Source organism: Aotus nancymaae, unplaced genomic scaffold (genome assembly GCF_030222135.1).
Source record: "Aotus nancymaae isolate 86718 unplaced genomic scaffold, 86718_ANA_hifiasm-v0.15.2.pri h1tg000043l, whole genome shotgun sequence".
Lineage (NCBI taxonomy): Eukaryota > Metazoa > Chordata > Mammalia > Primates > Aotidae > Aotus > Aotus nancymaae.
The window spans coordinates 8,523,005-8,535,541 of NW_026988457.1; the positions used below are offsets into that span (position 1 = coordinate 8,523,005).

The 12,537-nt window shown below is 42.9% G+C and overlaps 1 protein-coding gene across 1 annotated transcript; it reads left to right on the plus strand.

Annotated features, from left to right (window-relative positions):
• Nucleotides 1-724: 724 nt before the first annotated feature.
• CCNA1 (cyclin A1) lies at nt 725-10,837 on the plus strand. The gene is made up of 8 exons (XM_012465515.3): nt 725-907; nt 5,397-5,649; nt 5,833-5,957; nt 6,406-6,629; nt 7,738-7,942; nt 9,224-9,337; nt 10,279-10,412; nt 10,720-10,837. The coding sequence occupies exons 1-8, from the start codon at nt 743-745 to the stop codon at nt 10,769-10,771; spliced, it is 1,272 nt and encodes a 423-aa protein (XP_012320938.2). The 5' UTR covers nt 725-742; the 3' UTR covers nt 10,772-10,837.
• The last annotated feature ends 1,700 nt before the right edge of the window (nt 10,838-12,537 follow it).

Below are 12,537 nucleotides of genomic sequence, written 5' to 3' on the forward strand. Positions count from 1 at the left end.
TCACACCCGCCTCGGTCGGCATGGAAACGCCCCCGCGAAGGCCCGGGAGCGCAGCTGATAGGCCGATTCAACAGACGCGGGTGGGCAGCTCGGCCTCAGCCTGGAGCCCCGCAGCCGCCCAGGCTGGAATCCCTCGACACTAGGTCCCTCCTGCCCCTCCCGGCCCCGCCCTGCACCGCCCTGTAGGCCTCCTGATCCTCCAGTGCGCTTGCCAATTGCTCCAGGCACACAGAAAGATAACGCCGGGGCCTGCTTTGGGGTCTAGGCAGGTTTTGGGGCCTCCTGTATGGTGGGAGGAGGCCGCGGGGCCGCACCCTGCCTGCCACTTGGGACGGAGACGGGCTTTCCCGTAGTCCTGTACCCTGGATCTTTGGTCGGGGTCTGGGGAGATGAGTATCTCAGTAGGGCTAGGCGGGTCTCACAGATTTCAACTCGCAGTTAACATGGGGCTTAGTATCCCGACTTGGAGGCTTGTCAGACTATTTCTCTCCTTCCAGCCCTCCACGCGGTCTTGGGAAAAAGCCCCCCTCAGAGATTCAAATGACAGTTTTGATTCAGAGCAGCTTTAATCTCTTGTGCGGTGGCTCACACCCTTTCACACCCTTTTGGTGTTAATCTCATTGCTTGGTGCTCTCCCTCCTAGTGGTTGGCGGTGTCATTGGAGCCCCGGGTGGACGGGGTTGACTAACCAGCTTGTCTGTTTCTCTTTCCTTGGTAGCAGCAGCTCGTGGAATCTGAGGCAATGCACTGCAACAACCCCAAGAGTGGAGTGGTGCTGGCTACAGTGGCCCGAGGTCCCGATGCTTGTCAGATACTCACCAGAGCCCAGGTGGGCCAGGATGTCCCGCAGAGGACAGTGCTAGGGCTGCTGACTGAAAATACGCAGTACAGGAGGACCTGTGGCCAGGTAATGACGCAGACGCACTGGGAATGATGCTTGTGGAGAATGACTCTCCTGCTTTGGTGCTAGGTACTTTTCTCTTGCCCTTGTACCTACAACTCCCCCTGAGTATTACAACCCAGGAATCTGGACTACGGGGAAGTTCCTTCCGTTTCTTTTCTTTCTCTCTTTCTTTTCTTTTCTTTCGAGACAGAGTTTCGCTCTTGTTACCCAGGCTGGAGTGCAATGGCGCGTTCTCGGCTCACCGCAACCTCCGCCTCCTGGGTTCAAGCGATTCTCCTGCCTCAGCCTCCCAAGTAGCTGGGTTTACAGGCATGTGCCACCACGTCTGGCTAATTTTTTTGTATTTTTAGAAGAGACGGGGTTTCACCATGTTGGCCAGAATAGTCTCCATCTCTTGACCTCGTGATCCACCCACCTCGGCCTTCCAAAGTGCTGGGATTACAGGAGTGAGCCACCACGCCTGGCTGCTTTCTTTTTTTCTTTTTCTCTTCTCTTCCGTTTTCTTTTCTACTTCTTTCTTTCTTTCTCTCTCTCTTTCTTTCTTTCTCTTTGTGTGTGTATGAGAGAGAGCGATCGAGAGAGAAACACGCAGTTTCACTCTTGTCGCCCAAGCTGAAGTGCAGTGGCACTGTCTTGACTCACTGCAACCTCCGCCTCTCGGGTTCAAGGGATTCTCAGCTCAGCCTCCCGGGTAGCTAGGATTACAGGCGCCCATCACCACGCCCGGCTAATTTTTGTATTTTTAGCAGAGATGGGGTTTCACTGTGTTGGCCAGGCTGGTCATGAACTCCTGACCTCAGGTGATCCACCCACCTTGGCCTCCCAAAGTGCTGAGATTACAGGCGTGAGCCAGGACGATGCCTGGCCAGTTGATTTCTTATGAACACCTTGAGGGGTTAGGTTTTCAGCTAGAAATAGTGATTAATTTTCTTTGTTATTTTTTCACTAAAAAGGAAACAGGTCTAGGAACTGTTTGGATTATGTATATTAAAGTAATTTAAGGGCTGGGCTAAAAGGAAATGTGAATGCTTCTAAATAAACTGGAACTGGATTCCTCCAGGTCAGAGCAGTGTTCACACTGATGCAGGCTGTGCCTAAAGCAATCCTGGATAATCTTAGCTGTGTTCATTGGGGATAGTATTAAAATCAGGATTAGATCGGGCTAGACTGGATTACTCCAAAAAGGGCGATTTGAAAGCAGACATCTCCCCAGTACTGAATAAGCAGCTGTGCTTACAGGTAATGGCCCCTCAGATATTAGTTGTGTGAACTTAACTGATCATAGATACCTTAACAGACTGAAAGCTGTACCTTTCCTATTTTGTAGGTGAGAACATCTGAAAGGTTTAAGCCTCTGTCAAAAGAAAGTTATGACAGAAACTAGATTAGAAGCCCCGCATCTACTGATTGTTCATGTGATCTGTTCAAAGCTTTGGAGAAAATTGAGTGGAAGTGGTTTTAACAAACTTTAATTTGCTTAGCAATGTTTTCTTTTTAAAACTTAAAGCTCGAGACTTGGTTCTTATGAATTGTCAGTTGTGCCTATGTTGGGTGGTTGCATTTTAAATTCCAAATTGCTAACCTCTTAAGTTACCTGGTGCCACCTCTGCATTTTCCTGTACCTATCCTTTACAACCTGCTTAGAAACCTATTTTGTACCTTTCCTTCTCTGTTTAATCCTCAGGAACCTCCTCCTTCATGCTTACTCTCAGCCGATGACTTTGTATCCTATTTTCCTAAAAATATAGAATTGACCAGAAGAGAATCTCCACATGTTCCCGTGTGCTATATACTCTGTGATCCACATCCTGTTATGTGTCTGCCATGTCCCTGCTCTCATGGGAGGTCAGCCCCCCCATGTGTATAATATACTCATGTCTTCTTGTTTCTTCAAGGATGTCACTCTAGCACCTTTTCTTTTTCTCATTAGTTTTTTTCTTTTCTACTGGGTGAAACCCGTAAGCATACAAATATATTGCCATTTTTCCATTGTAAAAACCTTTCAACTAATTTCTCCCCCTGAGTATTACAGCCCTGGAATCTGGACCACAGGGAAGAAGTTGATTTCGTAAGATCACCTTGACTGGTCCCTTTTCCAGCTAGAAATAGTCATACCAAGGAAATAGGTCTAGGAACTGTTTGCGTTATGTCAATTAAAGTAATTTAAGTGCTTAAAGTAAGTTAAGTAATGGCACAGAAGCTGTCCCATTTAAAACCACACATCTTGAGAGTTTGCCATATCTTGACATATGCACTGAACAGTGCCTGGGCCTGGCCATCGTGGCACACAGTCTTTGTTGAATGAATGCTCTCTGTCTCTAGTTCTTCTCCTGTTCTATTTTCACTCAGTTCGTTGTCTTTTCCTTCCTCGACTGATCAGTATTATTTGACATGGTTGGTCATTCTTTTTTCCTTGAAATAATTTCTTCTCATTCAGCTTGTAGAACACCACTCTTTCCAAGTTTTCTACCTAGCTCACCGGCCATTCTTTGATATCCTGATTCTTACTTATATATCCAGTCTCTAAAAGTTAGAGTGCCCTAGGGCTTAGTCTTTGATCTAAATCTTGCACTCACTCCCTTAGTAGTCTCTTAGTCTCCTAGACTTAAACACTATTTATTTGGTGATGACCGATATTTCTGTCTGTGGCCTAGGCCTCTGAGCTCTACTGCAGGCTCACATATTCAGGAGCTGACTTGGCATCTCCACTTGGATCATATAATAGGCAACCTCAGGCTTGTGTAAACCAAAATCCCCATCCTTTTCCCTACTCCCAGACTGTTCTTTCCAAGTCTTTCCTATCTCAGTAAACGGAATATCCATCCTTCCTGTTATTTAGCCTCCAAACCTTTGTCTTCCTTGATTCTTATTTTTCTCTCACCCCACATCTAATCTAATGAGAAAATATTGTTAGCTCTACTTTTTAAAATGTCTACAACTGTTTTGCTTTTCCTGGTTTACAGTTACTTCCCTGGATTAAATCCCTATTGTGTCTCACTTAGAATTTTCAAGTTTTGTAATTGATTAGCTTACTTACTCTCCACACCTTTGCACAGCCAGAATAATCCTTTTAAGAAATAAAAAGATTAAACCTCTCTTTTGCCCAAAATTCCAGTGGCTTCTGTCTCTGAATAAAAGCCAGTTTGTAGATCAGCCTTGGCAAGTGAACTAAACCAAAAATAATATTAATAAAAACTAATCCTTAATTGGCCTATGGAAAGTCCTTCATTGGGTTCTCTTTTCTTTATGATGACTGTCTCACTCTGCTCTCTCTGCTCCTACTGTGTCTTTTCTAGTTTGTTTCCTTCCTCTCTCACAAGTAGAATATAAACTCCATCGGGGTAGTCCTTATTCAACATTTTGCTCACTGCTAAAGTAAATCTGGGCAACTAGAAAAGCTTCTAGCACATAGTAGATAGTAAATATTTGTTTATTAAATATATGTCTCAGCCTATGGACACAGTATCTATGTAGCAAGAGTTAAACTTAGCAGTAACTTGGAGTCTGGTTATCTGGTTACAGTAACTTAGGATTATGACTCCGTTGTCTTTGTGATTTCCCCCCATTGCTACCGTAATTGTTCTTTTTCTTACTAGACATAAATCACATATTTAACTCAATAAATAAAAGGGAAAGTTATGGAACCACAAACTAACTTAGAAGTAGCCTTCAACAGTATACACCAAGACACATTATAAACAAAATGCTAATGTGGTAGACAGAGGTAGCATTTGCATAAATATAGTTCAAGTTCATAGAGCTTGCCCATCTGCCCTGATTCGGCTGTCATTCACACCATCTAGCATGGCTCACCTTAATATGCAACAGTGTTTGATGCATTGTATTTGTTCACTGTGGTGGCACCACAGTTGTTCCCATTGTTCATGTTATAAGAGTAGAGAAAAAGGAGAAGTGACTGAGAAATTTCCCCAAGAGTAAATGCATTAAGTCATATATAAAGGTTCCATGGCTTATAAGAGAATTTAGTAGCATGAGTTTCCAAAATTGTTGTGTTTCTTAATAAATGGGTATAAAATGAAAACATTACAGGGGCCTTCTGGCTAAAAAATTTATTTAAGGAGAGGAATTGTAGGAACTCAGCAGCTGCATCAAGAGTTATGCTGACTACTTAAAAAAATCTCTGATGCAATAAATGTAAAAGCCAATTTACAATTTTCCTTTTATATGCGGTACCTATTTCATTTTGGAAGAGAGCTATAGGTTTTCTATAATCTTCAGTTCTCTTCGATACCTATGTGAGATAGATTAAAAATTTAGGTAGCTCTTTCTCCATATATCAAATGTAGACAAAGATAAAGGGGGAAAAATTATCCTTTTGAAGATCTATTTTCTGGAATTAAATTGCCACTGTCAATTTTTTCAGTTTAGAATTTATCTTACCTTCCCAGGCTGCTGCTCTGAGTCATGCCCATTCACATTGCCTCTGTGGTCTTTGACGTGGCCTCTAACAAAAGATTTAAACCTTTTCTAGGAGATCACAACACTCAAATGTTTTTCTGGATCAGAAAATGCCTTCCCTCCAGCTGGAAAGAAAGCGCTCCCTGATTGCAGGGTCCAAGAGCCCCCCAAGCAAGGGTTTGACATCTACATGGATGACCTAGAGCAGGGCAATGGAGACAGCTGCTCAGGCAGAGAGGGGACGGCGTTTGAGGATGTGTATGGAGTAGATACCATCGCACTCAAGTCAGACCTGCAGTTCCTGTCAGACCTGGATTTTGACACAGGTAACTGACTTGTCTATGGCTGATGGCTCCCTGTATTTATAATGTCTGCTGCATTCAATAGCTAGTAACTAGTAAGAGGAAAACAGTAAGTAATAACTATATTCACAACTGCCTGTGGAGGGTTAGTGGACTGAACAAGTGTTTAAATTAAATGACTTATCTGACAACGTTGAACTCTTGCAGTTTCCCCTATGCTGGTAAATTCATCACTCCACTCCCAGCCTGAAGATATATCTGATCTTGACACAGATGTGATAAATGTGACTGAATATGCTGAAGAAACTTATCAGTACCTTAGAGAAGCTGAAGTAAGTTTTCGTACCTTCTACTTCAATCTTCAGGACGCCAAGCACTTATTGTTAAGAGAAATTATAAACTCTTGGTCCATAACCGATAGTGAATGGCACTCTTATGACAGCTAAACATAAGGATATCTATGAAAAACTAATTGTGATGGCAAGTAGCAATTGCTTGGACTGTTTCTACATGATGCAAAGGATTTATATGTTGAATATTTCACTCTTAGGAATAATTCATATTGCCATTCTCCCCTGTCCCCGATCCCAGGGTATTTGCTAGCCAATTTACATTACAGAACCAGAAATTTACACTTCCTTATTATGATAAAGATTTATTTGGCTCTAAATCAGGATCTTTCCAACATTTGCTTGTGAGATTTTTAAATAGCAACTGTATTGTGGAATGATCTTTCTGAAATTGCAGCTATTTAAATATCAAAACCTTTTCCCCAATCAGATAAGGCACAGACCCAAAGCACACTACATGAAGAAGCAACCGGACATCACAGAGGGCATGCGCATGATTCTGGTGGACTGGCTGGTGGAGGTTGGGGAAGAATATAAGCTTCGAGCAGAGACTCTGTACCTGGCTGTCAACTTCCTGGACAGGTTCCTTTCAAGTATGTCTGTTCTGAGAGGGAAATTGCAGCTCGTAGGAACGGCAGCTATTCTTTTGGCTTCGTAAGTGTTCTTTCAACTTGAATAATATGAATCTATCACCTGTCAAAACACTGAATTTTTATCCTCCATTTCTTGTTGAAGAAATGCAATGCTTGATAATTTAAACCATTCATGTTTCCTTTGATAGAAGATCATCCTCCCCACAGGGTTGACTGAGAAACTGAATCTTACCACGTTTACTCTCCAATCACATGGTTAAGATTTTTAGCAACAAGTCCAATGTCATGACTAAGGCAGCCATCAGCTCAAATTCAGTATCGAATTTAACTATTTTGCAGTGCAGCCTTTGGCTGTTTTCTAATCTAAGTAGAGGTCCTATTTAAAGACAGTGTCGTTACAAAAAGCTATCTTCATGTCCTAGCAAATGACTCATAATAACAGTTTATTTGGTTACAGTGAATAAACTACTTCAACTGGTTCCTGTTACTATCAGTCATTCATAACATTACCTAATTGTGTGGGAAAAGAGAGCTGGGTTGTGGCTGAGGTACCTTTAAGTGACCTATCGCTAAGTGGTCGTTTCTTTTCTGTTCTTCTGGTCTCAAACATTCCTTATCAATGCGTAAAAACGCCAGAATTCCCCTAAAGAAAGTAGAAACAAAGGCAGAAGGAAAAAATTGATCATAGTAAAATTGTATCACTATATCTCTTGGCTATAAGCATCATTTGCTTATTCAGTGGAGAAAGTTGAACAGCTTCTTTTTTAAAAATAGAGGCCTATGGAATTTGTTTCTGTCATTGTGTTGATGCTAACACTTTTTTCTATGAAATGATTTGAGGTCTGTAGAATGAGTAGGAATTTACCTATAGTGTCCGTCATTTGGAATCTTTCAGTGTGTCACAGGCCCAAACCTAAAATTCTCAGTTGGAAATTGTTCCTGTTACTACTCCTAGCAGTAAATATAACATATCCTTGTAATAATCATGTTCTTAGTCTGGAAATAAGCTCTTAATATTTCCATGGCCCTGTTCCATTTAGTGGTATTTAAGCGGATATGTGGCTGCAAAGTAAGTTTGCAAGGGTCATGGAGAGACACCTGGCTATGGTATCACAGGCAGTAGAACCATGGGTTTCAAGTTTTACTTCCAAAAACTCTTCCTTTCCCAGGAAATATGAAGAGATATATCCTCCCGAAGTAGACGAGTTTGTCTATATAACTGATGATACATACACAAAACAACAACTGTTAAGAATGGAACGCTTGCTTCTGAAAGTTCTAGCTTTTGATCTGACGGTACCAACCACCAACCAGTTTCTCCTTCAGTACTTGAGGCGACAAGGAGTGTGCATCAGAACAGAGAACCTGGCTAAGGTGTGTACGCCACATGACTTCTGGGAACTTCCAGTGCCAAGGAGCATAAAAATCAGCCTTTCCCAATCATTCTTCAGTTATTCTTTCCTTTTCAGTGTTTTCTCCACAGGCCCAGAAAAACTGTTCGGTGTTGAAAGAGAGCTAATTTTAAGAACCCAGCTTCTGGTTACAAGGCGTTACTATTGACTATGTTTGGCAGGCACAGGTTGTCTAATCACCCAACTATTTAAAAATTTAAGCTTGGAAACTGTTCCCTTATTGAATACAGACCACATACAAGCGAAACCTCCTAGGTTTATAGAATGAGAACAAAGTGGCCGGGCGTGGTGGCTCCCACATGTAATCTCAGCACTTTGGGAGGCTGAGGTGGGTGGATCACATGAGGTCCGGAGTTCGAGACCAGCCTGGTCAACATGGTGAAACACTGTCTCTACAAAAAATATAAAACTTACCCAGTCATGGTGGTGCATGCCTGTAGTCCCAGCTACTCGGGAGGGTGAGGCATGAGAATTGCTTGAACCAAGGAGGTGGAGGTTGCAGTGAGCCAAGATCACGCCACTGCACTCCAGCCTGGGTGACAAAGTGAGACTCTGTCTCAAAAAAAAAAAAAAAAAAAGAAAGAAAGAAAGAAAAAAGAATGTGAACAAAGTAAATGTAGTTTAATATGGTTCTGATCTCATCCTAATATATTAAGTAATGAGCGTTAATTGGTTGTTTGGAGTTACAGAAGTTTAGTTGAAGGCATTAAAGTATTGGTTTGATCAACTGAGTTTCCAGCCACCGTAATCTAGGATAATCCGGTATTTGTGCTTTGCAAAGAGTAAGAAGGATGTCCACATGTCTTGCTATGCTTCTTCTAATATGAGATGTTTCCACTGGTGCTGCCCTAGTCTCTGAACTGCATGCATTTGCCTGATAGATTAATAGCTTTAAAGTTTTTGTCTTTTGGCAAAAATCTCTGTTCAATTCCAGCTGCCAGAGCAGTGCTACTGTCTCTCACCAGCATAAACCCATCCTACTAGCATAAGAAAAGTAACCTATCACCTACACTTTGTGAGTAGGCCAAATCCTTATATATAGACATTTTACTACAACATAAATGTTACTCTTGTTATAGGCAGGCATACCAATTACTAACCCAGTCAATAATTTTGAGCATCTATTTCTGTAGATGCTGATTGAACAAAGATAAGATACCATTTATTTCCTTGCCATTTCCAGGCTTACTTGTGACCTTAGTCACATTTCTAATTCCAATGTGTTTTCCTCTCTTGTGCTTAGTATGTAGCAGAGCTGAGTCTACTCGAAGCGGACCCATTCTTGAAATATCTTCCTTCATTGATAGCTGCAGCAGCTTTTTGCCTGGCAAACTATACCGTGAACAAGCACTTTTGGGTAAGATTCTAACTTCTTTCTGGATGAAATCCAAGGTCTATCTAGAATGGGCTTGCGTCTTAAGGGGAAAGTTAGTTTAATAAGGAGCCGGTCATTTTGACAGCAGACCACAACATGCTGCTGAATCTTGCAGGTCAGTCTTTATGGCTTTGAATCTATGGCTTCACTCTATGAGGAGTGAGATTGCAGGAAGTCAAGGAGATAACATCACAGGCTCCTTCAACAGAAGCAGGCCTGGAAACCTCGATGCCCACTGTTATTCATAGAGGGCCCTTGAGGTACAGTCATTGACTGCTTCAAGCAAAAGTTGTTGACTTTTACCCTCTACGGTAAAAAAAAAATCCTGGGTCCAATTAGAATGGCCGGAAGATTGCACCTCAGGCTTTTGAGGCAACAGGGCGGTAGTGTGGCCTCTTGCCCAAGAAGGTGGCAACATCAGAAATGGAACCCCCTAGGTTTGGTTCTGAAGGCTTGCTGTTGTGCTAAAAGAAGTGGGGTGTCTACTTTTATTTTCATGAATGCTACTACTTTTTTCTGCTGCATTTTCTTTTCTTTTTTTTTTAATTTTCTTTTACTTTTTTAAAAGTAATTCTTATTCCAGCACTGTAGTGTTTTGACTAAAAATTTTTCATCTTGTATACAAATAGAATGGGCAGGCAAGCAGGGCTCTATAAGGACCAGTAAAAATTTCACTCATGAGGGAACAAGGAAAGTGATCCAGCCCCAAATTGAGCATTATACATTTATAATATGACAAAATTTAGAGCCCTGGCTGTTCTTTCTGATATTTTACATCTAAAGTCTTTGAAGGAGGCTCTGGTTTCTTTTGAGATGAATGTGGATATTTACTAAGGAACTAATTGCTTTATTTCACATTGATTATCTTCAGATTTCTAATATAAAGTTATGTGAAGAAATTTTTTTTCTTTTGTCTTGATTAGCCAGAAACCCTTGCTGCATTTACAGGGTATTCTTTAAGCGAAATTGTGCCTTGTCTGAGTGAGCTTCATAAAGTGTTCCTTAGCATACCCCATCGACCTCAGCAAGCAATTAGGGAGAAGTATAAGGCTTCAAAGTAAGTCACTGACATTTTCATATCTTAACTCTCTATTTAAAGCTTGATGGGTTATAGTAATGGTCAGAATTAGAAATAGGTTAAATTGTATATCTGGTGCCAGGTTGGAAATATAAGGTTACATGTACAAATTTGCAAATAAATTTGAAGAGACCTAGATTTATAATTTGTTAGCTCTTAATACTTATAGTCAGCCAGCTTCCTTCCATTCTGTTAAAACTACTGGAAAGTTTTCTGTGGCCTAAGTGAGATTTTATAAAACCGAAGTCCTTGGCTCGTGCTGACCTTGCTTTGGGTGTTGTTTCAGGTACCTGCATGTGTCTCTCATGGAACCACCTGCAGTTCTTCCGCTACAGTAAGTTTCCAAATGGAAGCACTTCTGGGCCTTAACCTCCACATCAGAAGTGCCATTAATTTTCATAGGTTTCTGCAGGCTGGATCAACTAATGTTGCTACGCTATAGATGACATTTGAAAAATGTAAATGTATTTAGGTTTCCTTAGACTTTAGTAGCTTGTAATATTGTCCAACATTTTTAAAAGAATAAACTGCTTGTCTTATAACCACGTGTCAGACTTTTTTACTAATGATCATGGCTGACATACTCACCTGGAACGTTTGTTGAGAGTATTAAAAGTGTCATCTCTATTTCAAGCATTCTTCAAAACTGATTTTGTAAACAGACATGCTATGAGGATTAAGCATTCCGAGGCATCCAGGGATATTCATGTTTGGTAAATGGCTACTCTGAAGCTTTTTTCCTTTCTCTTTCTTTATTCCCCAGATAGCTCTCCACAGATTAGTAAAGGAAGGAAGGGACAGCCGAGACAGATGGGTGAAGGGTTATAAATAAGCACTGCCTCCTCTAGCTTCACTCTGCCATCTTAATCAGTAAGACAGGGGTTGAGGCCCAAATGTAGTCACATACGTCTTAGAAGCCACTGACATTTAATTCTAATCTGAGGATAGCATGCTCATTTGTACAGGGTTGCTATTATGTCTCTGATCATGTTTGATTTAGGCACCCATTGAACATATATTTCTGTCTTAGAAGATGCTTTGGGAGGTAGAAAAAGCAAATTTCACCTTCAGAAGAAACATCAGAATAATAAACCCAACCCACCAACTGTGTCTCTTGGGAGAGCTCCACCCTAAGCATTGGTGTGGCTTGAATTATTCACAATCTTTCATGATCTACAGTTCACTAATCTATATAGGCTTCTTTTCTTTCCTTTTTTCTTTTCCCCTTCCTTCCCCTCCCTTCCCCTCCCTTCCCCTCTCTTCCCTTCCCCTCCCTTCCCCTCTCTTCCCCTCTCTTCCCTTCCCCTCCCTTCCCCTCTCTTCCCCTCCCTTTCCCTTCCCTTCCCCTCCCTCCCCCTCCCTTCCCCCCTCCCCCAACCTTCCCCTCCCTTCCCCTCCCTTCCCCTCCCTTCCCCCTCTTCCCCTCCCTTTCCCTTCCCTTCCCCTCCCTCCCCCTCCCTTCCCCCCTCCCCCAACCTTCCCCTCCCTTCCCCTCTCTTCCCTTCCCCTCCCTTCCCCTCTCTTCCCCTCCCTTTCCCTTCCCTTCCCCTCCCTCCCCTCCCTCCCCCTCCCTTCCCCCCTCCCCCAACCTTCCCCTCCCTTCCCCTCTCTTCCCCTCCCTTTCCCTTCCCTTCCCCTCCCTCCCCCTCCATCCCCCCTTCCTCCCTCCCCCAACCTTCCCCTCCCTTCCCCTTCCCCTTCCCTCCCTTCTCCTTCCCTTCCCCTTCCCTTCCACTCCCTTCCCCTTCCCTTCCCCTCCCTTCCCCTCCCTTCCCCTTCCCTTCCCCTTCCTTTCCCCTCCCTTCCCCTTCCTTCCTCTTCCCTTCCCCCTCCTTTCCCCCTCCCTTCCCCCGCCTTCCCCCTCCCTTCCCCTCCCTTCCCCCTCCCTTCCATCCTTTCCCTTTCCCTTCCCCTTTCCTTCCCTTCCCTCCCCTCCCCTTCCTTTCCCTTCCCCTTCCCCTCCCCTTCCCCTTCCCTTCCCCCTCCCTTCCCTTCCCCTCCCTTCCTTTCCATCCCCTCCCCTTCCCCTCCCCTCCCCTCTCCTCCCTTCCTTTCCTTTCCATTCCTTTCCCTTTTTTCTCTTTTCTTTTCCAATGAAATTTCA

Excerpts from the sequence above, each read along its gene's own strand:
- CCNA1 (XM_012465515.3), top strand. The coding sequence starts at position 743 with ATGCACTGCAACAACCCCAAGAGTGGAGTGGTGCTGGCTACAGTGGCC. Across the intron at positions 7,943-9,223 it reads GAACAGAGAACCTGGCTAAG|TATGTAGCAGAGCTGAGTCT; the intron begins GTGTGTACGCCA and ends TCTTGTGCTTAG. Across the intron at positions 10,413-10,719 it reads GAGAAGTATAAGGCTTCAAA|GTACCTGCATGTGTCTCTCA; the intron begins GTAAGTCACTGA and ends GTGTTGTTTCAG.